This window comes from Xenopus laevis, chromosome 3L, assembly GCF_017654675.1.
Source record: "Xenopus laevis strain J_2021 chromosome 3L, Xenopus_laevis_v10.1, whole genome shotgun sequence".
Classification (NCBI taxonomy): domain Eukaryota; kingdom Metazoa; phylum Chordata; class Amphibia; order Anura; family Pipidae; genus Xenopus; species Xenopus laevis.
This window is the reverse complement of record NC_054375.1, coordinates 145,599,284-145,623,935: the sequence shown is the minus strand read 5'-3', so window position 1 is coordinate 145,623,935 and position 24,652 is coordinate 145,599,284. Positions and strand designations below refer to the sequence as shown.

Sequence of the window (24,652 nt, the reverse complement as noted above, 5' to 3'; positions counted from 1 at the left end):
TCAGTAAGTGACAGCAGCACAGAGCATGTGCAGTGAATCAGCAGAAAAGAAGATGGGGAGCTACTGGGGCATCTTTGCAGACACAGATCTTTACTGCTAAAGGGCTGTGGTTGCCTTGGGCTGGTACAGAAGCACAAAACATCATGTACAACATTTCTAGTTACTTCTTTAGTTCTCCTTTAAAGGTGGCCAATTCTAAGCAACTTTTCATTTAGTCTTCATTATTTCTTTTTTTGTAGTTTTTGAATTATTTGCCTTCTTCTGACTCTTTCCAACTTTCCAAAGGGGGTCACTGACCCCATCTGAAAATAAATGCGCTGTAAGGCTCCAAATGTATTGTTCTTGCTGCTTTGTATTACTCATCTTTCTATTCAGGCCTCTCCTATTCATATTCCAGTCTCTTATTTAAATCAATGCATGGACCCTAGCAACCAGATTGCTGAAATTGCAAACTGGAGAGCTGCTGAATAAAAAGCTAAATAACTCAAAAATCACAAATAATAAAAAATAAAAACCAATTGCAAATTGTCTCAGAATATCACTCTCTATATCTTACTAAGAGTAAACTCAAAAGGTGAACAACCCCTTTAATACACAACAAGAAAAGCCTAATATGATGAGGGTGTCTGGTTTTAATCAGCCAATAATGTAACTGTAGAGACACATCCGCAGCAGAAACAATGTCCAAGGATTGAGGAGAGATTCCATATAATAGTGTGAGCAGGGAAATGTGTAAAGTGGCCCTTTAATGAAACCAATAGAGTAGGACAAGCATTTGTAGCAGAGCTGTGGGCTTTCTTGGCAACAGCAAAAGTTGCAGATAACCAATAGAAGAAAAGTCTTATAAAATGTATGAACAATCACCTGAAGGTAACAAAGCTTTGGCAGTTGTCTTATCTCCTTACTCTATGCAAGGGGGGGGGGACAGGTACCGGAGCACTTCCAAGATGGATAGGAGGTGATAGTTGCACTCCTTCCATTTTGCCGACGGCATGAAATCTCCTTGAAACACTGATTTCTTGCTCTATTAAAATGTATTCCAACTTGTCTTTGCTCTGCCTGCAATGGATACGGCTCTGGCTGGAAACGCTATTTCTGAGAAACCTTCAGAAGTTTTCGGATGGGCGAGTCTTCTATAGGCTTGAAGGACTTGGATCCTGAAATTGAAACGAGCACACGTATTTGAGTATGCGATGGCACAGAATTCACGGTTGCATTAAAACAGCAGAAAGCAGCTGAAATAATAAAAGGCGCATGCACTGCATGGGCCAATGGCACAGGCCCAGCTCACTTACTGAGTTGCGAGGACATCCGCTGTAGGTGCTGTGAGGTTTCTTCCAAGAAAGAATTGAGCAAATGGACTGATTCCTGGAGTTCATCCAACTGAAAGGAGGAGATAATTGAGAAAAGATTTATGCCCAGTCCTTCAGATCATCTCTCTCAAGAACATAATCAGGAAATATTATCCATAAGAGGGAACTATACAGCAAATTCATCTTCATACCATCCCATTTTACTTTGCATAATTTTACTGATCATTTGGGTCAATTTTGTAACCAGGCAGTGGTGTGGATGAGAGCCGGGAATAGAAATGGCATAAAAAGTAATAAAAAGTAGCGCTAACAACAACATTTAAGTCTCGCAGAGTACACAGATTTTTGGTTGCTGGAGTCAGTGGCTCCCCACGAAGGCAAACCATTCAAAAACTATTAAAAAAAAAATGGAGACCAATTGAAAAATGACTATGAATAGGATATTCTATAACATACTAACTCAAAGACCCCCCACCACTTTAAGACGTTTTAAAAGAACATTCTGTTTAAAGGAGAAGGAAAGCTACCAAAGCAGTTTATTGCCAATAGATTAGTCACAATAGTGCAAGCTATACAACTATATTTATTCTGTTGAATGCTTTTACCATACCCGAGTAAACAGCTCTAGAAACTCTATATGTTTTTTAAGGATAGCAGCTGCCATATTAGCTTGTTGTGAAATCGCTTCCTGCCTGAGTCTCTCCCTGCTCACTCATAGCTCTGGGCTCAGATAACAGCAGGGAGGGGAGGAGGGAGGGGGTGGAGGGAGAGGAGCAAACTGAGCATGCTCAAGCCCTAGCCCTGGAGGTTTAAGCTGAAAACAGGAAGTCTGATACAGAAGCCCATGAGTACACAATAGAAGGAAAGAAATTCTTGGTTTCTTTTGCCAGCATTACTTTGAGGATTTACTGGTGTATTTATATAGACCTTTCTGATAAAGCTTACTTAATTTTAGCCTTTCCTTAGCCTTTAAAGCAAGCAATATTAATATTCTACTGATGAGCTAGATAGAATATGGATGTGTATGGATAGTGATAACAACTGTGAATATGGGCTCCAGGGGGTAAAGGGACAGCCAGTGTGTGGGCTCCAGAAGGTAGAGTCCAAAATACCCTAACAACCATGCACTGATTTGAATAAGAGACTGGAACATGAATAGGAGAGGCCTGAATAGAAAGAGGAGTAATAAAAAATAGCAATCACAATACATTAAAGAGCATTTGTTTTTTAGATTGGGGTCAGTGACTCCTATTTGGAAGCTGGAAAGAGTCAGAAGAAGAAGGCAAATAACTCACAAACTATAAAGAATAAATAATGAAGACCAATTGAAAAGTTGCTTATAATTAGCCTTTCTATAACATACTTAAAGTTAAGGTTAAGTGAAAGGTGAACCACTCCTTTAAAGGAGAACTAAGGCTTAACTAAAGTAGCTAGAAATGTTGTACATTATGCTTTGTGCTTCTGTACCAGCCCAAGGCAACCACAGCCCTTTAGCAGTAAAGATCTGTGTCTCTAAAGATGCCCCAGTAGCTCCCAATCTTCTTTTCTGCTGATTCACTGCACATGCTCTGTGCTGCTGTCACTTACTGAGCTTAGGGACCCACTCACAATATACAGTACACATAGAATAGAAATGGCAGAATATAAGGCTGATTAGTAATTAACACAGAATTTAATAGTCAGCTTCAGCTTATATTACAGACAAAACTAATTTTCTGCTGGATAATTAGTGACGAGCCCTAAGCTTAGCTTCTCAACAGCCAATCAGAGCCCACTGAGCATGTGAGTGTCACAGACACTTTCCAAGATGGTGACCCCCTGTGACAAGTTTGAAGTCCTGGATCATTGCTGCTATTGACAAGCTGAAACTTTAGGCTGGTGCAATAAGTGCAGTATAGAAAATATGACACTTTCAGTGATATTCAGATATAGGGTTTAGTGCTTCTTTAAGTGGTGTTTATGGGCAGCACTCACACAAAGTCCCTGCATGCAGGGGAATGAAACATAAACAGCCTACAATAAACATTTCCATGAAACTAACAGCACAGAGCTCTGCATTCTCTCTCAGTGTAGAACAACACTCAGTATTACCTACCACAAGCTCCATACAGTCAAACACTGCCCCCTGCTGGGCCAGAATCTTGTTATAATCTGGTTTGCTGTTCAGCACGCTATCCTGCGACGTTGGCACGTGTGGGATGCTGGCACATGGAGTTTCCGTTAATTTGCTTTCTTCCAAATGCCTAGCGGATAAAACATCATTACTCAGTATTCTTGTGAAGCCTGCGGTGAACAAAAAGCAGAGAAAGATAGAGCGGCTTTTCATCATTGGATCATTGTGATTGGATGATGAAAATGAGAAATAATATGGTGCATATGGGGAGTGATCCTCCCAGAATGCTCTTGGGGTGAGAGTAGCAGTAATTACACATAGGTGTATAGTTGATCCCCGTAACACTATCTGCTCCATGCATTTATCCAGAGTGCTCAGGACCTGGGGTTTTACAGATAACGGATCTTTCCATATTTTGGATCTTCATATCTTGTCTACTAGAAAATCATGTAAATATTAAATAAACCCAATAGGCTGGTTTTGCTTCCAATAAGGATTATTTATATCTGAGCTGGGATCAAGTACAAGCTACTGTTTTATTATTACAGAGAAAAAGGAAATCCTTTTTAAACATTTGAATAAAATCTAGTTTATGGGGGCTTTCTGCATAACAGGTTTCTGGATAATGGAATAACAAAATAATCTGCAGGTTATATCCATGTTTAGTCACATGCCGTGAATATCCAACTCAGCTGTTCCTAAATCAAGGCAAGAAAATCCATGGGATTATGTTCGGTCTTTATTATTCTTCATTTTCTCCGAATGGCCAATTCATTTGATTTAGGGGATTCAGTCACGGCACAAAAACGACTACAAATCACACGTGAATCAATTAAAAATGAATATGGCGGGTGAATTATGCGGCGCATTAGTGTGTTAGTGCAGAGAAATCTGTGTGTCTGAGCGCAAAAGGCAATAAAGTGGATAGATGGCCTCCCATTAATCCCACGCTGTGAAACCAGATCCGCAGATTTGGTGCTCGATTATATCTGCAGATTAAACGTTACTCCGGTAATAAAAAATAGTTTACTTATAGCACGTCCTCGCAAATGAGTTTTTATGTGTTTATGGTGAATGTTGTAATTATCATGATGTTTTAAAAAGAAAAACAAATGTATTATAGAGTGCACTGTACCTCCTGTTGGAAAATATAAGGATGTTATAAGTCACTGAGGAGTTCCATGACCATATTAAGGCACGAGGCTGAAGGTCTTGAAACTGTGAGGTGACTTATAATATCCTTATAATACACAAGAGCCGTGAATATCTTGTAAAGTATATCCTTATAAACGGTGAGTTCTGATGTCATCAGTTATAAACGGTGAGTTCTGATGTCATTTCTGTCACATGACTAACTGAAATGTGTGTTATATCTCGGATATATAATAAATAAAGTACCCCAGTTGTAAAATATTAGTATATTGGAAGTTACCTCGGAGTTCCATGACATGTATAAAAACATTTGGCCTTCGGCCTCGTACTTTTATATGCTCCTTGGTAACTTAATATCCTTATATTTTACAAGAGGGGGTACTTTATTCACTATATATACACGAGATTTAAGAAGACATGTCAAGTCTAATACACCGGCTACTCCACTGATATTGCTAAAATTTCTATCCCTAAGCCCTAGATGCAACCCACTGTGCCACCATCATCTCAGCCTCTGTGTGTGTGGGCAGTTTAGTAAAGTCCTGTGCCAAGAAGGGATGCACCAAATCCACTATTTAGGATTCGGCTGAATTCCCCAATCCTTGGTGAAAGATTTGGCCGAATACCGAACCGAATCCTAATTTCCATATGCAAATTAGGGACAGGAAAAAATTCTTCTTATGTGACGAAAAGTCACGTTATTTCCCTACATGCCCCTAATTTACATATGCAAATTAGGATTCGGTTTGGCCAGGAACAAGGATATGGCTGAATCCAAATCCTGCTGAAAAAGGCCGAATCCTAAACCGAATCCTGGATTCAGTGCATCCCTAGTGTCAAGTCTTGTGAGTCACAGGCACAAGAGATCCCTGGAAAAGAGACTAAGATGGTAGCATGATATGCAGAAAGTATGAACCCTGGGCCAGTGCATGTTTTCTGAGAGGGGGGGGGATTGTCAGTCTGGGTAAAAAAAAAAAATGTTAGCAATTTAAGTATTTTCCTAAAATAATGTCCCCTCCTAGTGTATTAAAGGAAAACTACACCCTTCAAAATTGATCCTTAAGCAACAGATAGTTTATATCAAATTAAGCGGCATATTAAAGAATCTTATCAAACTGGAATATATATTTAAGTAAATATTGCCCTTTTACATCTCTTGCCTCGAGCCACCAATTTGTGATGGTCTGTGTGCTGTCTCAGAGATCACCTGACCAGAAATACTGCAGCTCTAACTGTAACAGGAAGAAGTGTTGGAGCAAAAGACAGAACTTTGTTTGTTAATTGGCTCATGTGACCTAACATGAATGGTTTGTTTGTGTGCACCGTGAATCATAGGATCCCAGGGGACAGCCCGTTATTTTTTAAAATGGCAATTTTTAATTTAGGATTACCCAATCGTACATACTACTAAAAAGTATATTATTATATTATTAGTACATTACAAAATGGTTTATTTACATGCAGCATTGTTTTACATATGAGCTGTTTTATGTAATATCTTTTAAAGTGGACTGGTCACCCAGACACCCAAAATCTGTATAATTAAAGTCCTTTTCAAATTAAACATGAAATCTAATGTCTATTTTTTTATTAAAGCATTCATAAGCTGTTTTAAAGGGAACTGTCACTTTTTTACTGATAGTAAAACTGCAATTGAAGAGTTAACAGTAATAACATACCTCCATCTCTTTTTAATAAATGTAACTAATGCAGAGTTTTAAAAGTGTGCACGAGACTCCACAAGTCCCTACTTTCTGAAAGTCGGTGTGCAAAGCCTCATGGGAAAAAAATATGGCAAGTCAAAATCTCGTGAGATTTCACCTCTACCGCTTGAATTTGAACCCGCGGGAGAAGGAGAATAAAAAAGAACAAAGAATAAAGGATCGTAACAGAGAAGAAGAAAGGCATCGCAGCAGCTAGGGTTGCCACCTGGCCAGTAGTTTATCTGGCTGGTAAAAATGAAGGTTGATCCCACTGTTATTAATAGGGAAATAAATAAATATATAGGCAGGCTGGTATTTTTTCCATAAAAATGGCAACCCTAGCAGCAGCAGAAGACCCCACAGAGGCTCGAGGACAGACTTAACTGGATTTACTCAAAATGGCGCTTTCCAAACAGGCTATTTTAAAGAGTAAGAATAAATAAGTTTATTTACAAATTTAAAAACGTACTCTTAGCTGTTGGTCTGTTTAAAGGGATACGGTCATGGGAAGAAAAAAAAATTTCTAAATGAATCAGTTAATAGTGCTGCTCCAGCAGAATTCTGCACTGAAATCCATTTCTCAAAAGAGCAAACAGATTTTTTTAAAATTCAAATTTTAAAAATCTGACATGGGACTAGACATTTTGTCAATTTCCCAGCTGCCCCGGTCATGTGACTTGTGCCTGCACTTTAGGAGAGAAATGCTTTCTGGCAGGCTGCTGTTTTTCCTTCTCAATGTAACTGAATGTGTCTCAGTGGGACATGGGTTTTTACTATTGAGTGTTGTTCTTAGATCTACCAGGCAGCTGTTATCTTATATTAAGGAGCTGTTATCTGGTTACCTTCCCATTGTTCTTTTGTTTGGCTGCTGGGGGGGAAAAGGGAGGGGTGATATCACTCCAACTTGCAGTACAGCAGTAAAGAGTGATTGAAGTTTATCAGAGCACAAGTCACATGACTTGGGGCAGCTGGGAAATTGACAATATGTCTAGCCCCATGTCAGATTTCAAAATTGAATACAAAAAAATCTGTTTGCTCTTTTGAGAAATGGATTTCAGTGCAGAATTCTGCTGGAACAGCACTATTAACGGAATCATTTTGAAAAAAAAATTTTTTCCCATGGCAGTATCCCTTTAAGTGAATTTCAGACAGTATATGCATATTTTAGAAAAGCGATAGGTCCTTTTTAAACTCATTTAAAAATCTCAGCTGTCAATCAAATATTGCCTGCCCCTCCTAAGGCATAGAGGCGGGGCATACAATCACTTTCACTTTCCATTCAGCACTTCCTAGATGTCACTGCTCTCCCCACATTCCCCCGTTCTCTTCACCATTTAATTGTGTAACCAGGACATGGGGATGGACATCAGATCCCCCATTCTGGCGCACAAACAAGATTCTGAGATGATAAAAGGCTTGTCTTAATAACAGTGTCCACAAAATGGCTCCTGCCTGCTTGTTATAATTATGAGTTCCCAGACTGATGGAAACAAGATTCAAATATTTTATATTGTGTAATTAAAGTTCATTTTGCTTGATTAATGTGATAAAACAGGATTTTGAATATTTTATTTGGATGACGGGTCCCCTTTCAAAGAGACCTACATTGTTCGGGGGGTATAGTTTTCCTTTAAGCTTTCCTTGTCCTTTAATCAACAAAAAAATATGTAGATAGATAACTCCAATGCTAGTGCATTCTATACAACATCCCCAGAGACTATAGAACCTTTCAAATAAATGGAATCATTTTCCCTTAACACAAATACACAGCTCAGGGGTCAAACAATGTGAAAATAATCTTTAAAACTCGGTGTTCGAGACACGCCACATTGCCACTGTTTCTGATGAGGCACATTATAGTAACAAATCTCATATCTGCTGCTCGTGCCGCTTCTATATGAGAAGCAATATCTTCAGAAAAGAGGGGAAGGGGGGTGAAAAAAAATTGCCAGTGGAAATTTCACTTTATGAAGTTCATGTGGTTATTCCTGGCTATCCTTGGTGCATATAAAATAGGAGACGGTGGCAATGCTTTGCATCGGGCCCAGGGAAATGAAAGGAAGAGACATTCATTAAGTCAGGCAAAGAATTGCAGTGAACTAGTATGAAGACCAAGTTAAAGGTATAGAGACGCTGAGAAAATGCCCATTTCAGGGTTTTTTTTCCCAAACAATAAATATTCTAAAAGATATTGCTGTAGAATGTGGGATAATCAGAATATTTATGAAGCTGATTTAGCCTGGAGACAGCAATGTAAGAAAATGAAATATAAAGAAGGTTTCCTGCACTCTCGCTTCAGGACTATGGTGCGTACATTATCTTATGACGTCTTTGCCTGATCCAGTCTCTCTAATATTTAACCTGCGGATGTTAATTATAAGGCATTAAAGGAAAACTAAACCCTTAAAATGAATGTGGCTAAAAATGCCATATTTTATACACTGAACTTATTGCTTTAGCCTAATGTTTCAGCTTGTCAATAGCAGCAATGATCCAGGACTTCAAACTTGTCACAGGGGGTCACCATCTTGGAAAGTGTCTGTGACACTCACATGCTCAGTGGGCTCTGAGCAGCTGTTGAGAAGCTAAGCTTAGGGCTCGTCGCAAATTATCCAACAGAAAATTTGTTTTGTCTGTAATATAAGCTGAAGCTGATTATTAAATTCTGATGCTAATTGCACTGGTTTCTGTGCTGCCATGTAGTAATTATGTGTATTAATTACTAATCAGCCTTATATTGTGACATTTCTATTCTATGTGTACTGTATATTGTGAGTGGGTCCCTAAGCTCAGTAAGTGACAGCAGCACAGAGCATGTGCAGTGAATCAGCAGAAAAGAAGATGGGGAGCTAGTGGGGCATCTTTGGAGACACAGATCTTTACTGCTAAAAGGCTGTGGTTGCCTTGGGCTGGTACAGAAGCCCAAAACATAATGTACAACATTTCTACCTACTTTTTTAGTTAAGCTTCAGTTCTCCTTGAAGGGTATGTATACTACTGGTGTTTCAATATTCATTTGCTGTACAATATGGGCCAGTTCAAATGAGAACTAAAGTTCAACAAAGACAAGCTAGAAATGCTACACCTTATGTTTTGAGCTTCTGTACCAGCCCAAGGGAACCACAGCCCTTTAGCAGACGAGATCTGTGTCTCCAAAGTTGCTCCAGTAGCTCCCAATCTTCTCACTCATTATATGCTGAAAATATAGACTATATAATAAACTATATAATGCTGGTTGGTAATTCATTTAGAATGATATTACATGGCAACATGAAAAGTTAAGTATTCTGAATAAGAACTGATTAATTATCAGCACTGTATCCATGAGAAGTGTAAATTCACTTTCTGATCATGTTTTGATGATTTCCTCGGACCATAAGCTTTTCAGAAGAAGCCCAGAGCACACTGAGCATGTGCAGGGCCATGGACACTCAATAGATGGTTTAACAAGATCAGAGGACAGGAAGCTGCTGAGGACAAAGTTTGAAGGCCTGGATCATTACTGGCAGGCCCGGACTGGCAATCTGTGGGTTCTGGCAAATGCCAGAGGGGCTGCTATAATGTGCAATAGAAAGTCAGTATTTAGTGGGCTGGTGGGGGCTGTTTGGGCCTCTATGTGGGCTGATTGGGCCTCTGTGTACCTGAAATGCCAGGGCCTACTTTAATTCTCAGTCCGGTCCTGATTACTGGTATAGGGCTTCTGAACCTATGGGCTAGTACAGTCAGTGCAGTATACAAAATACAGCATTTCTAACCAGATTTTTATATGGGATTTAGTTCTCCATAGAATAAAAAATAGTCCTAATCAGTTGTTGCTCCATTATATGCGGGTGCCCACTATAGGGGAGTAAAGATCCACAAGTTACAATGAAATCAAACAACACTTTCCATAGAAGCAATAACAAGGAGAAATCAGATGGCACTCACCAAGCAAAATGTGCTGAATGTTTGTGATTTATTCAGATCTCTGCACAACGTTACAGGGGATCAACCCCCTTTCTCAAGTGCTCTTCAGCACATTTTGCTTGGTGAGTGCCATCTGATTTCTCCTTGTTATTGCTTCATGTATGGAACTGAAGAGCAGCAAAGTTCCCAGATAGAGCACCACATTATTTAACCCATGGAGGTAGGATTCTATTGAAGTTTGAACACTTTCCATACCCTGACTGCACCTGAAACACCTGAGCAAGCTAACCTGGACAAGTCTTCTGCTTTCTTCTTGTAATCTTCAAGCAGTTGCTCCCAGATTTGGCTCTCACTGGAAAATCTAAAGAACAGAAAAGAAGGTAGTGTTATGAGCTGACACAAGCACCCCAAGCTCACTTATACTTACTGGAAAACACATCTTAGAGCAGCGGCACAGGTTGCCTGTTCTAGTATAGTCTATCATTATACAGATATAGAACCCATTATCCGGAAACCAGTTATCCATAAAGCTCCGAATTATCGAACGTCCATCTCTCATAGACTCCATTTTATCCAAATAATCCAGATTTTTAAAAATGATTTCCTTTTTCTCTGTAATAATAAAACAGTATCTTGTACTTGATCCCAACTAAGATATAATTAATCTTCAGCAGTAAGGTTTATACACACAGCAAGTTGCAGCGAGTCCTATAGCTGTCCCAATAGTGCTCCGTCCAGGCACCCAATAAACAAATGTAATTTGAATAAGGAACAGAAGGACAGAGTCGCAGGTTTAACTGCTAAAGTGCATTTTTAATCGCCCACACGACATGTTTCGGGCCCTTTTTCAAGTGGGATATAAGATATAATTAATCCTTATTGGAAGCAAAACCAGCCTATTGGGCTTATTTAATGTTTACATGATTTTCTAGTAGACTTAAGGTATGAAGATCCAAATTACAGAAAGATCCATTATCCAGAAAACCCCAGGTCCTGAGCATTCTGGATAACAGGTCCCATACTTGTATTAAAATATAATCATATTTTTGGGTCTGAACCTCGGTGACTGTCTTTGCCAATAATACATTAAATGCCCTTTCAATGTCTAAATCAGAGGAGGAAGTTTATTGAGATATAGAATACAGAAGCATTCAGCAGCTCGGGAGAACGTTCTCTACCCCCAAACTGACTGTTACATTTATCTTTATAATACACAAAAGCCATGAATATCCTGTAAATTATATCCTTATAAACGGTGAGTTCTGATGTCATCAGTTATAAACGGTGAGTTCTGAGGTCATTTCTGTCACGACTTACTGAAATTTGTGTATTATAATAAATAAAGTACCCCCAGTTGTAAAATATGAGGATATTAGAAGTTACCTCGGAGTTCCATGACCTGTATAAAAGTCATGAAACTCCTCGGTAACTTATAATATCCTTATATTTTACAAGAGGGGGTACTTTATTCACTATATAATATCACATAAGCATTGAAAATATTAGCCATACGCGATTGGTTAAATTAGATCTGTATAAAGCCGTAATTACCTTTTTTTTCAAAATAAGTTTAGTTCTTATTCTAAGTAACCTCGAGCCCAAGGCTGTACCATAACATAACACTGTTTATAAAACCATCTTCCACCTTATCTAACAGCTAGCCTTGAGACTCATTATGTGCCTGTGCAATCATTTTTATTTCTGCATACATAAGCACAATATCCAAGCTGTAAGGGTAAGATCACACTGGGAGATTTGGGGAGATTTAGTCGCCCGGCGACTAATCGCCTCTTCTTTGGGGCGTCTAATCTCCCCGGAAAACGAAGCGCCACGAGTGCCATGCCGCAGGCGTTTTCTTATTCTAGCAGGCGGAAGACAGGGGGAAGCAGTTCGGGGAGATTAGTCGCCCCAAAGAAGAGGCGATTAGTCACCGGGCGACTAAATCTCCCTGAATCTCCCAGTGTGACCTTATCCTAAGAGAAAATATTTTTTTTTTCAGCTTGACCTGCCTTCTTTGGCCTACTGCTTTTTGTTCCTAACAAGCAATTTCATAATAACCAGCTAACTAGGCATTGGCCATTAGGTTCCACTTTCATTGCACGTTGCTTTATAAGTGTAAAAAAATATATATGCTTTTAGAAATAGAAAATTGCATGAAAACGAACCAGAGTTCAGAGGTTATATAGGCCTCAGAGCCCTCAGCCTAATTAGGATTCGACGATATACCAAACAAAAAAAAAATACGGTGATGTCAACGGGCAGACATACTTCTTACATCCTCGCCCAGTTAATGGGCTTCCAGTTGCCTATCATCTACTGATCGTTTGCTGATGAATGACAACCATTAATAACACGTTTATCTATCTTGGCATAAAACAAAAGCCCCAATTAAAACCTATTCCAGATACACCGGAACACTGATGGGAGCTAGACCAACATCAATACCAAACCCCATGGAAGCAAATCCCCCAACAACTTCCAGTGGAAAGTCTGCCCAGAAGTTGAAGTCTTGTTTTAATCACAATCACATTTCGATCACCGGATGGACATAATTATCAAATGTTGATTCTGAGACCAACTTACTTCAAGGTACACTCCCCAATCTGTGCCTTTAACGCCTCCCTTTCTGGATCTGCCGTTAGACTAGAAGGGATTTAAAAAGATACATGGATGAGCAGGAAACTAAGAATGTACTTATAAATTCTTTCAACTTAAACATAAAACAAAACAGCTTCTTATACATTTATTATTCCTGCTTTAGCTAAAATGTGCATTTATATCACAGATGTGCAGGAATGTGTGCAGTTATTAAACGCATTCTTTCATTCCCAATTCGGGTATGGAAGATGTTACCCGGAAACCCTGTTATCCAAAAAGCTCTGATATACAGAAAGGCCGTCTCCCATAGACTCCATTTTATCCAAATAATTCAATTTGTAAAAATGATCCATGTGTGGAGAGTTCCAACATTTGTTGTCCGGCGGAGATCGGTCGTTTGGTCGATCGGACAGGTTAAAAGATTTCTGTTGGCCGCCGATAATTTCTCTGCGTGTATTGCTGATTGTACGATTTTCAGTGGGAGACTGTCACCAGCTTTGTCAGACATAACTTTCATACGATTGCTGTCAGGGGCAGAACATCGGCTGATCTGTTCTTTTACTACTTTATTCGATATGAATGGTTAGTGGCAGGTCGGGATATGGGGAAGTCCGATCATTCCAAGATTCTAACAATCGGATCTTTGCATCTATGGCCAGCTTGATGCAGGTCTTAAATTGATGCTATATCAGTGTTAACAGAGATCAGGGGGCAGATTTACTAAGGGTCGAATATCGAGGGTTAATTAACCCTCGATATTCGACTAGGAACTAAAATCGTTCGACTTCGAATATCGAAGTCGAACGATTTAGCGCAAATCCTGCGATCGAACGATCGAAGGATTATTCGTTCGATCAAAGGATTATTCGTTCGATCGAACGATTAAATCCTTCGAATCAAACGTTTCGAAGGATTTTAATCCAACGATCGAAGGAATATCCTTCGATCAAAAAAACACAGGCAAGCCTATGGGGACCTTCCCCATAGGCTAACATTGAGTTCGGTAGCTTTTAGCTGCCGAACTAGGGGGTCGAAGTTTTTCTTAAAGAGACAGTACTTCGATTATCGAATGGTCGAATAGTCGAACGATTTTTAGTTCGAATCGTTCAATTCGTAGTCGAAGTCGTAGTCGAAGGTCGAACTAGCCCATTCGATGGTTGAAGTAGCCCAAAAAACACTTCGAAATTCGAAGTTTTTTTAATTCGAATCCTTCACTCGAGCTTTGTAAATGTGCCCCTAACAGTTTACTGTATTTGGTATTACCCCAAGACTAACAATAAGTACTACTAGCGTAATAAGAATGGGCAGATTAACATTTTATCCAGCAAATGATAAAAATACAATTAAATTGGATTCAGTGCATCCCCAACAGTAAAGGAATATATTGCTAGACACCAGCATTTACCTCCAAATGACCAGGATAAAATATTGGACTGTCAATCGCAAAGGGTTAAAAATGTCATGGCGTTATAAACGACAGCAATAAATGGATAATTGCCTGAAATGCTTAATGGCCGTGTTTATAAGTGTGTGTGTGTGTGTGTGTGTGTGTGTGTGTGTGTGTGTGTGTGTGTGTGTGTGTGTGTGTGTGTGTGTGTGTGTGTGTGTGTGTGTGTGTGTGTGTGTGTGTGTGTGTGTGTGTGTGTGTGTGTGTGTGTGTGTGTGTGTGTGTGTGTGTGTGTGTGTGTGTGTGTGTGTGTGTGTGTGTGTGTGTATACAGAAAAAATGGAAGGAGAAAACAGAATTTGGTGCATAAATCATGAAATTTGTATTTGCAATGCCCCAAAATAAATAAGCTTGTCTGTGATTGAGTCTCCATCGCTAAAGCTGACCATACATGGACCAGGGGTCCAAATAAGCCAATTAGATGCCACACACAGCAGGAATGGCGCATATTAGTATGAGAGATCCAGTCATTCAGCTATTGGGCCAAAGACGAGGATTACCAAGTAGAATCCTACATCAGTTAGGGTACCTGGGAAATATGCACAAAGTACTAGTTGGGTTTTTGGGAGAAAAGTCATGATTATCCAACTAAGTGGGTGGTACAAGAGCATCTTGCATGTAGGGTTGCCACCTGGCCGGTATTTTACCGGCCTAGTCGGTAAAAACTTGCCAAGGCTGTGGTCGGTATTATAAATTGATCGCCAGTGTAGCTGCCGGTAATTTATAAAACCCTTAGAAAAAAAAACCCTTGGCCCGCACCAATTCGCTCAGAACTTACCTTTTTTTCAGCCTTCTGGCCATCGCATGTGTTGCTCTGCCCCCTTTTGCGTTACGGTGCGTGGCTCTGCCCCCTTTTGCATCACAGACCGCCCCCTTTAGTTCCTGCCCCCCACCGGCCGCTATAATTTTTCAGAAAAGGTGGCAACCCTATTTGCATGGGGAGCAGGTTGTGTTCTGATCTATAACTTTCTCCCACAGCGCGGGTTATAATAAGGGCAGGCCAGGTTAACGTGAAGGGTGGGAAGTTGTGGGTCCCAAGTGTATAAATATCGGTCAGCAGGTCTAAGTTGGACACAGGCCTCTCCAGCTAGGTCTATGCAAGTCTCATCAAAAAATGTAAGTATTTTAAAGTAATGAAAATATCATGTACTGTTGCCCTGCACTGGTAAAACTGGTGTGTTTGCTTCAGAAACACTACTATAGTTCATATGAACAAGCTGCTGTGTAGCAATGGCAGAAATTGAAATATGGCACAGGATAACGAATGGATAAAAGATAACACCATTAGACTGACAGAGCTTATTTGTTATCTGATGTGTAACCTGAGCCTTTTCTCCTTTAAATGACTGCCCCATTGCTACACAGCAGCTTATTTATATAAACTATAGTAGTGTTTCTTAAGCAAACACAGTTTTACCAGTGCAGGGCAACACTGCATTATATTTTCATTACAGTAAAACACTTATTTTTTGATGTTACTGTTCCTTTAAAGGGATACTGTCATGGGAAAACATGTTTTTTTTCCCAAAACACATCAGTTAATAGTGCTGCTCCAGCAGAATTCTGCACTGAAATCCATTTTTAAACAGAGCAAACTATTTTTTTATATTTCATTCTCAAATATGACATGGGGCTAGACATATTGTCAGTTTCCCAGCTGCCCCCAGTCATGTGACTTGTGCTCTGATAAACTGCAGTCACTCTTTACTGCAAGTTGGAGTGATATCACCCTCCTCCCTCCCAGCAGCCAATCAGCAGAACAATGGGAAGGTAACCAGATAGCAGCTCCCTAACACAAGATAACAGCTCCCTGGTAGATCCCAATGAGCCTTGGCCCTCATGGGCCGTGCTGAGCCAAATCCATGCCCGCCTGAGACCCCGCACTGCCCCTTGACCTCCCCCTCAGGCCCTAATCGTGGCTGCAGCAAAAGAACAGGTACACGGGGGGGGGGATATATACAGCAATATCATCTAATAGAAATACATACCACACAATTATTAAATCAGGGCAGAAAAAACAAGGGGAATAGCCTTCCTCAAGGGGAATTCCCCTTGACAACACCACAATGTTGGCGTTATTGTCATTGCTGGCAAGTGCATCCGATGCTTTTATTTTTTTTCTGCCCTGATTTTATAATTGTGTGGTATGTATTTCTATTTGATGATTTTGCTGTAAATATGTAAATATCTTTTACAGAAAATTACTGATTTGTGTATAATGTATTGACTTATATATATATATATATACATATATATGCAGTCCACAGTGGTGCACTCTTGATCCTAATAGGTAATTGCCTGGGTGCTGGTTATAGCTTAGAATAACAAACCACAGAAAAAGAAAACCGCACTCCAAGGTCTTGCTCTGAGCACTTGTGTTGTATTGTTTCACTTCCTGAAGACGGCCCAAGTCATTGCGCCGAAACGTTGAAATAAAAATTTTTCATTTTTTCACCACTGACAAGACCTTGGAGTGCGGTTTTCTTTTTTCTGTGGTTTATATATAGATAGATAGATAGATAGATAGATAGATAGATAGATAGATAGATAGATTTTTCTGTAATTTCAATTATTGGCGTGTCCTCCCTTCATCTGTATAGTTCCAAGAATATCTAGGATAGCAAATAATTTTTCACGCAAACCTCACCATAACTGGCCTTCACACCACAAACCCACCACAGGGTACCAGAAATCATAGCCCTATCTGTAATTCAGGCACATCTTCCCCCCCTACAGCAGCCGGCCCCACAGTTTTACACCCACTGCTGCTCATAAAACAACTACAAACACATTTTCTATAGCCTCCCTCAGTACCTTTAGTGCTACATTATCAAACCCATTCTGCAGTGTTGCTGAACAACTGTAAAAATAAAGCAAAACTCAACTGTCCAGTAGAAGTCGGAATTTCTGAGGTTGAGGAGAGGTCACTGAAGAAAAGCTACAAAGTGCCATTTTACACAATAAAACCATCTCACAGTTTTATAGGCAGTCACGGAATATCCACTTTCCAAACGGAGGCCACCATAAAACCTGGCATTTAAGTAACTTATAGGTGATATTAACCTGCTATTTACCCCAAGCATCTAGTGTAGCTCGATTTTAGAGAGATGAATATTTTATAGGGTAGAAAATGAAAGAATTGTTCTGACATTTACAGTGTTGAGATGGAAAGGCCGGTGAGAGAGTGAGGGACGTTGCTCCGTCCAAAAATCTAAGGCCACTTCATAAGGTATAGCATCAACTATACCTTATGAAGGTGCCTTGTATTTTCATCTATACTCCAAAGCACCTTATGAGCCAAATATTACAGAGTTATCCATGTATAGAACAGGGGTCCTCAAACTACGGCCTGGGCTTAGTAGAAGTGTGCCACTCACCCAGTCCAGGTACTCCTCTTGCATGCAACCTCCGCATATGTTGCGGTCCTAGCTAGGGTTACAGGGAAACTGTCAATTAAATCCCCTCTCTCAGTGAGAGACAGATACATAGTTAGGTGTGCAGGGTGGCCATCAGGGGGGCACTGGGGGTCCAATGGCTTCTATATGTTAAGTGGGGCCTAGCCGTAAAGTAGGAGACGGGAGAGATATATATATATATTTATTTATTTCCAAGATTCTGTGAATATCGAACCAAATCCTAATTAGCGTATGCAAATTAGGGATGGGAGGAAAGGAAAAAGTTGGGGAAAAATGTTTTTTTACTTCCTTGTTTTGTTACAAAACATCACGTGATATTCCTTCCCACACCTAATTTACATATGCATTCCGAATCCTGCTGAAAAAGGCCAAATTCCGAACCGAATCCTTGATTTGGTGCATCCCTAATTAAAATATAATGAACTGTTGCCCTGCACTGATAAAAACTGTGTGTTTGCTTCAGAAACACTACTATAGTTTATATAAACAAGTTGCTGTGCAGCCATTGGGGCAGCCATTCAAGCTACTGGAAAAAAAGAAGAAAAGGCATAGGTTAAATAGCATATAACAGATAAAACACCATTGTATTGACAGAACTTATCTGTTATGTGCTATGTAACCTGTGTCTTTTCTCCTTTTTTTCCAGTAGCTTGAATGGCTGCCCCCATGGCTACACAGCAGCTTGTTTATATAAACTATAGTAGTACTTATCCGTTATCTACTGTGTATCCTGTGCTTGAATGGCTGCCCCATGGCTACACAGCAGCTTGTTTATATAAACTATAGTAGTACTGATCTGTTATCTACTGTGTATCCATTGCTTGAATGGCTGCCCCCATGGCTACACAGCAGCTTGTTTATATAAACTATAGTAGTACTTATCTGTTATCTAATGTGTATCCTGTGTTTGAATGGCTGCCCCCATGGCTACACAGCAGCTTGTTTATATAAACTATAGTAGTACTTATCTGTTATCTACTGTGTATCCTGTGCTTGAATGGCTGCCCCCATGGCTACACAGCAGCTTGTTTATATAAAATATAGTATTACTTATCTTATCTACTGTGTATCCTGTGCTTGAATGGCTGCCCCCATGGCTACACAGCAGCTTGTTTATATAAACTATACTAGTCTTTCTGAAGCAAACACACCAGTTTTACCAGTGCATGATAATTAATTACTTTGGAACACTTTAATTTTTGGTATTACTGTTCCTAATGTATTTTCCATGTTGACTGTTAGAAACAGAATTGCTCCTGCCATATCCTCCTTCACAGCAGCTCTTAAATCTGATTTAATTATTTTATGGGCTTGTATTTAAAGTTATTAGTAGTCGGTAAATTTTTGGCGATTCAGACTCCAGAGACCCAAAATTGCTCCTCGCTCCACAGCTCTGCAAACAGACTGTAATGTGAAATCAACACATAGTAAAATAACTAAAGCTCTACTCACCTGTCTTCTTCTTCTGTGCACTTCTTTAATGTTCCATCATGGGTTAGTCGTTCAGTGAAACGCTTTAGCTTTTGTGCCACGGAAGACACTGTGGGGGTAAATAAGATACAAAGAATCCAGTAAAGTTTATATTCTTTCAAAGGGGAATCTCCACTGTTGTTTTTTTTGCATAATGTAAATGTAATTCTAAGCAACTTTTCAATACACATTCATTAAAATGCTGCCCTCCATAACAGTGTAGCAGCAGCCTTTAGAAGAACGGACTTCTGCTACATTGTTTCAAAAGTCAGAAAAAGAGAACAGAAACCGGTAAACAATGGCTGCTTTCAACAGCAAGTGGCTTTGGGCAAACTAAGTGCAAAAGTTATCACATTTCTTGTAAAAGATATGAATGGTAGTACTTAGGTTATATTTTACTATCTTGACATGATATAAATTCTTTATATTCTCTAGGTAATATTTTACTATCTTGACATGATATAAATACTCTATATTCTCTATCCTCTAGCTTTGAAAATATGCACAAGTCCAGTAAGATATTTCAGTCCAATATCAACGGTTTGCTATTAAATGAGATTATGTCGGGACTACAAACCCCCCCCCCAAATTTATACGGATATGCTTTTTCAAAAAAGAAGAGCTCACCTTTTGCATTGAAGGACTTGGAGTCAAACCCATCACTATGTTTTAAGGAGTCTTCAAGTTTCTGCAAAGAGAACTATAAAAGCAAAAACGTAAACAGCTATAGCACTCATGCACACAGAGACACACACAATATCCAAAACAAAGGCTCTTGGTTGGGTTGACAGCCCAATAGCAACAATTTGCATAAGCAATACTAAGGGGCAGATTTACCTAGGGTCGAATATCGAGGGTTAATTAACCCTCGATATTTCGACTGTCGAATGTAAATCCTTCGACTTTGAAGTCGAAGGATTTACCGCAAATAGTTTGATCAAACGAAAAATAGTTTTAATCCATCGATCGAACGATTTTTCTTCGACCTAAAAATTGTTACAAAGCCTATGGGGACCTTCCTAACATGGCACCTCGGTAAGATTTTGGTGGCGAACTAGGGGGTCGAAGAGACAGTACTTCGACTATCGAATGGTTGAATAGTCAAACGATTTTTAGTTTGAATCGTTAGATTCAAAGTCGTAGTCAAAGGTCGAAGTAGCCAAAAAATTTTTTCCAAATTCAAAGTTTTTTTTATTCTATTTCTTCACTCAAACTAAGTAAATGGACCCCAAATTGTTTCACTTGTAGGCATTGCAGTCTTCAGTTACTCCAGACACTTCAGGGAAGGGCAAAAGGTGGCAATGTGATGAAAAACCCTGTGCAGTTCATGCATTATAACCCACAGCTGTTGTTGATTCAGGCTGCAGCACAACTTGTGCAATATATCTGTATGTGTAAGAACCCCCAGTGCTTTAAAGGAACAGTAACATAAAAAAAAAATTATATTTTAAAGTAATAAAAAATATAAAGTAGTGTTGCCCTGCATGGGTAAAACTGCTGTGTTTGCTTCAGAAACACTACAATTGTTTATATAAATAAGCTGCTGTGTAGCCATGGGGGCAGCCATTCAAATGCAAAAAGGCTCAGGTTACACAGCAGATAAGCTCTGTAGAACATAATGGTGTTATCTGTTAACCACTAGTTAACCTGTGCCGTATAGACTTTTTTCCACTTCCACCATTGCTACACAGCAGCTTGTTTATATGAACTATAGTAGAGTTTCTGAAGCAAACACAGCAGTTTTACCAGTGCAGAGCGACACTACATGATATTTTCATTACTTTAAAACACTTTCATTTTTTTGGTGTTACTGTTCCTTTAAAGGAGAAGAAAAGGTATAATCACGGAGCAATATCAAATGTTAGACACCCTCAATGATTATATTATTTATTGCAATGTTCCTTCCAATATTACCTGAAGACAGGATTGAAGAAGTTCCGAAAATCTCTCACTTTCAGGTAACTCCAAGCTGATGGCTTCACAGAGCTCTAAAAATATTAAAATATTGTTTTTATTATTTTTTATATGTTTTAGGGAAAATATTATTAAAGTAGCAAAAAGGGTAACTTTTAAGACATTTAACATCTGTATTTAGAGATAGAGTCTAATGCAACATAAAATACTTACTCTCGACATAGAAGCGGTCAGTTATAGGGATGGGCGAATTTAAACCGTTTTGCTTCGCCAAAAATTCGCCGCCAGCGAAAGTCTATGTCCGACAATTTTTCTTTGGACGTGTGACATTTTTTTGGATACATAAAAATTTTTTTGGACACGCCCCATTTTTTTCTCTAATTGAAGTCTATGGGCGTCATTTTCGGGCGTAACACAGTGAAAAAATTCGCTCACCCCTAGTCATTTACATCTCTGGCCATAGCGCAAGAGACATTTTTTTTTTGCATTTTCCACTTTGCCTTCCTGCAAGTATCTGCACTCTCCTGCAGTCACCCCCCACCCCATGAATACAGTATAGCCTGCGTTCAGTATTCGTGGGGGGTGGGAGGAGGTATGTAGGGGTCTCCACTCCTGCTCACGAACGTGCACATACTTGAGATGCAGAAAGCACAGGGCTCTGCTGCAGCCTGTATCCACCACCGCTCCCTAACTGGCGCAGCTGAATGATGCATAAGTTAGGTGACAGGTAGGGGGACCCAATTACTTCCTCCCTCCTGCCCCCCATGAATACAGCACAGCCCAAAACAGGCAGTGCTGCATTCACTGGGCTACTACATTATGGAAAGTGCGAAAACATGACCCCATATAATTCAAATATAGATATCTGTTATGATCCAGTGGTGATTCTTGCCCCTGTGCCATCCACCACTCTCCAACCAAGATTTACTTTTCAGCATTGGAGTGGGTCGGTAGGCTGGATCGCCATTAGAATAGTCAAATTTCCGATTTCAAGAAAATAATTTTGGCTCTTAAAGTTTCAGTATGAAAATAAAAACGAGTTAAATAGATAGGCTTTGCAAAATAAAAAAAATTATCTAATATAGTTTGTTAGCCAAATATGTAATGTATAAAGGCTGGAGTGACTGGATGTCTAAAATAACTTCCTGTTTTGCAGCTCTCTTGGGCAGTAACCAATCAGTGACTTGAGGGGGGCCACATGGGTCATAACTGTTGCTTTTGAACCTGAGCTGAATGTGGAGGATCAATTACAAACTCACTGAACAGTTATATCCCATGTGGCCCCGAAATTTGGAAAAAAAAAACCCTAATCTTCGGTATGAAACCGGCCCATTCAGCAATTACCGTGACTTTCTGCTCATGGACAGTCATTGCGAAACAAAAAATTGCTCCAACTGCGCATGCGCCGAAAGTCACGGCACTTATTTCCTGGAGATTACCGAAAAGAAGATGGCTGCCGTGAATTCCGCTGGACAGAATCTGCACCGAGGGGTAAGAAAAGACTAAGGGGCATTTGCCCGGAGTAGCAGCTAGGCTGGGGGGCAAGGAGGAGGGAGGGGGGGTATATGTAGGGTAGGGGGGGTAGGGTTCTTTTTACTTTACGGTTGAATTCTCCTTTAAAGTCACTAACTACTTAGAGAGCTGAAAAGCAGGAAGTAGTGTTCTGGCTATTATGTTATACATCCAGTCACTCCAGCCTTTATACATTTAATTTTTGTCTAACAAACTATATTAGTAACATGTTTTATTGTGCACAGCCTATTTATTTACCTAGTTTTTATTTTTTACACTGAACTGTTCCTTTAAAATTACCAGAAGCAGCTTTTTCCCTCCCACTCCTGTGTACCTGCAGGGCACTATCACTTCATGCAAGATTCTCAACTTGCCTCATTACAGCAGCGCCCCTGCAGGGATAGTTACAGCACGTCTATTACTACAAACAGATCTGTGTTTTTTTCCACCTCTCACCTGTGTTGATTCGATGCACGGGCGGCAATGATTTGGGCGTCTTTGCGACAGATCTTCTTAGCGACTTCCTTCGGGGAGGCGGGCTTGAGAGAGGTTCATTTAGAGACAAGTCACATGGACTGGTTCTGAGTTTCTTTGAAGGAACAGTACTTGTCAGCTTAATGCTAGGTGATGGGGTGGATCTCTTTCTAAGTAGAGGACTACTGCTTTTTCCTGGGCTGCATTTCATTGGGCTCAGGCCCCCAGCTTTGTTTCCTTGAGCACTGCTGGCTTCTTCCATATTTAGATCTAAACAAACAGAATAATGTCAATTTTACAATACATAAGCAGGGGTGCTGCTGCCATGAGGCAAGTTTAGCTTCTTATCTTATCACGGCAGGAGGGGTTTGCCTTTAGGGCAGAGACACACGCTCAGATTCAGGGAGATTAGTCGCCCAGTGACAAATCTCCTTCTTCAGGACGACTAATCTCCCCAAACTGCCTCCCGCTGGTGGGCTGGAAACTGGTGCAATTTGTTTTCCGAAGTCGCCTAAAGTTGCCTCAAGAGGAGACTTCGGAAAATGAAGCGATCTGAGTGCCATCCCGCCGGCAATTTAGATTCTAGCCGGTGGGAGGCAGTTTGGGGATTAGTCACCCCGTAGAAGAGGAGATTTGTCGCCGGGCGACTTATCTCCTTGAAGGTAAACGTTTGTCTCTGCCCTTGAGTTAATTCTTAGTATGTTATAGAAAGGCTACTTCTAAGCAGCTTTTCAATCGGCCTTCATTTTTTCATTTTTATGGTTTTTGAATTATTTGCCTTCTTCTTCTGACACTTTCCAGCTTTCAAACGGGGGTCACTGACCCCATCTAAAAAAACAAATGCTTTGTAAGGCTACAAATATATTGTTATTGCTACTTTTGATTCTTCCTATTCAGTCCCTCTCCTATTCCTATCCCAGTCTCTCATTCCTATCATTGCATGGTTGCTAGGGTAATTCGGACCCTAGCAACCAGATTACCAGAATTGCAAACTGGTTTAAAGAACAAACTAAAAGATAACTTAAAGGTGAGTCATCCCTTTAAAAGCCCAGCAGCCTATATCTATATCTATCTATATCCCAGTTGCACAACTCTGAGGTACATACACGACTCCCTGACCAGTTCCATAGATCTGCAGCCAATTGCACGTAGGCGTGCCTACTACCATTTACATTGCGGATACTCATTACAGCGCAGCTTTATAAAATACCGAAGCTTTACTTACTCCACAAGCAAAATCCAGCGCCAAAACTGAAAACACTTCCTTGGTATTCATTCTCTGAGAAATCGGCGCATGCGCAGTCCGCTCCGTAAAGCTAGCGGCGACCATGTTTAGTGCTGGCAAATATAGTTTTGTGGGGTCATTTCTGTGACGATTCGGGAGATGTGGAAAGCGGGGGTAATTTAAAACAGTTGAAGACAAGCTGTAGGTATTACAACACCACAGCTGCCAACTCTTGTGTTCATGTGCATATAGGAATTTAAGTTTCTTCAAAGCAAGACGGCAAAAGGCGGGAGAATAAAAAGTTGGCTATTGACCTTGTCTGAGGCTGGAGTTCTTGTTATTGACACAATATCAAAATCAAATCCAGCCTGTACAGGCAGCAACAGGTATTGATTTCATACTAGGGTATT

At 40.0% G+C, this 24,652-nt stretch overlaps 1 protein-coding gene across 2 annotated transcripts; it reads right to left on the bottom strand.

Moving 5' to 3' along the window:
* Window positions 1-614: 614 nt before the first annotated feature.
* dsn1.L (DSN1 homolog, MIS12 kinetochore complex component L homeolog) lies at window positions 615-24,652 on the bottom strand. 2 transcript variants are annotated; one of them, XM_018253656.2, is made up of 10 exons: window positions 24,243-24,652; window positions 23,000-23,287; window positions 21,032-21,105; window positions 19,745-19,817; window positions 19,100-19,187; window positions 12,771-12,830; window positions 10,477-10,548; window positions 3,409-3,556; window positions 1,296-1,383; window positions 615-1,157 (listed from the first exon to the last, which is right to left on the bottom strand). In XM_018253656.2, exons 2-10 carry the CDS (start codon window positions 23,277-23,279, stop codon window positions 1,090-1,092), a joined length of 951 nt encoding a protein of 316 aa, XP_018109145.1. In that variant the 5' UTR covers window positions 23,280-23,287; window positions 24,243-24,652; the 3' UTR covers window positions 615-1,089. The 2 variants fall into 2 exon arrangements, with proteins under 2 accessions (XP_018109145.1, XP_018109144.1); XM_018253655.2 differs by lacking the exon at window positions 24,243-24,652 and adding an exon at window positions 24,124-24,218.

Coding starts and splice junctions, on each gene's coding strand:
- dsn1.L (XM_018253655.2), bottom strand. CDS start 24,145: ATGGAACTGGTCAGGGAGTCGT. Junction 21,106..22,999: donor CGTGCATCGAATCAACACAG/GTGAGAGGTGGA, acceptor TAATATTTTTAG/AGCTCTGTGAAGCCATCAGC. Junction 3,557..10,476: donor AAAGCAGAAGACTTGTCCAG/GTTAGCTTGCTC, acceptor TTTATCCGCTAG/GCATTTGGAAGAAAGCAAAT.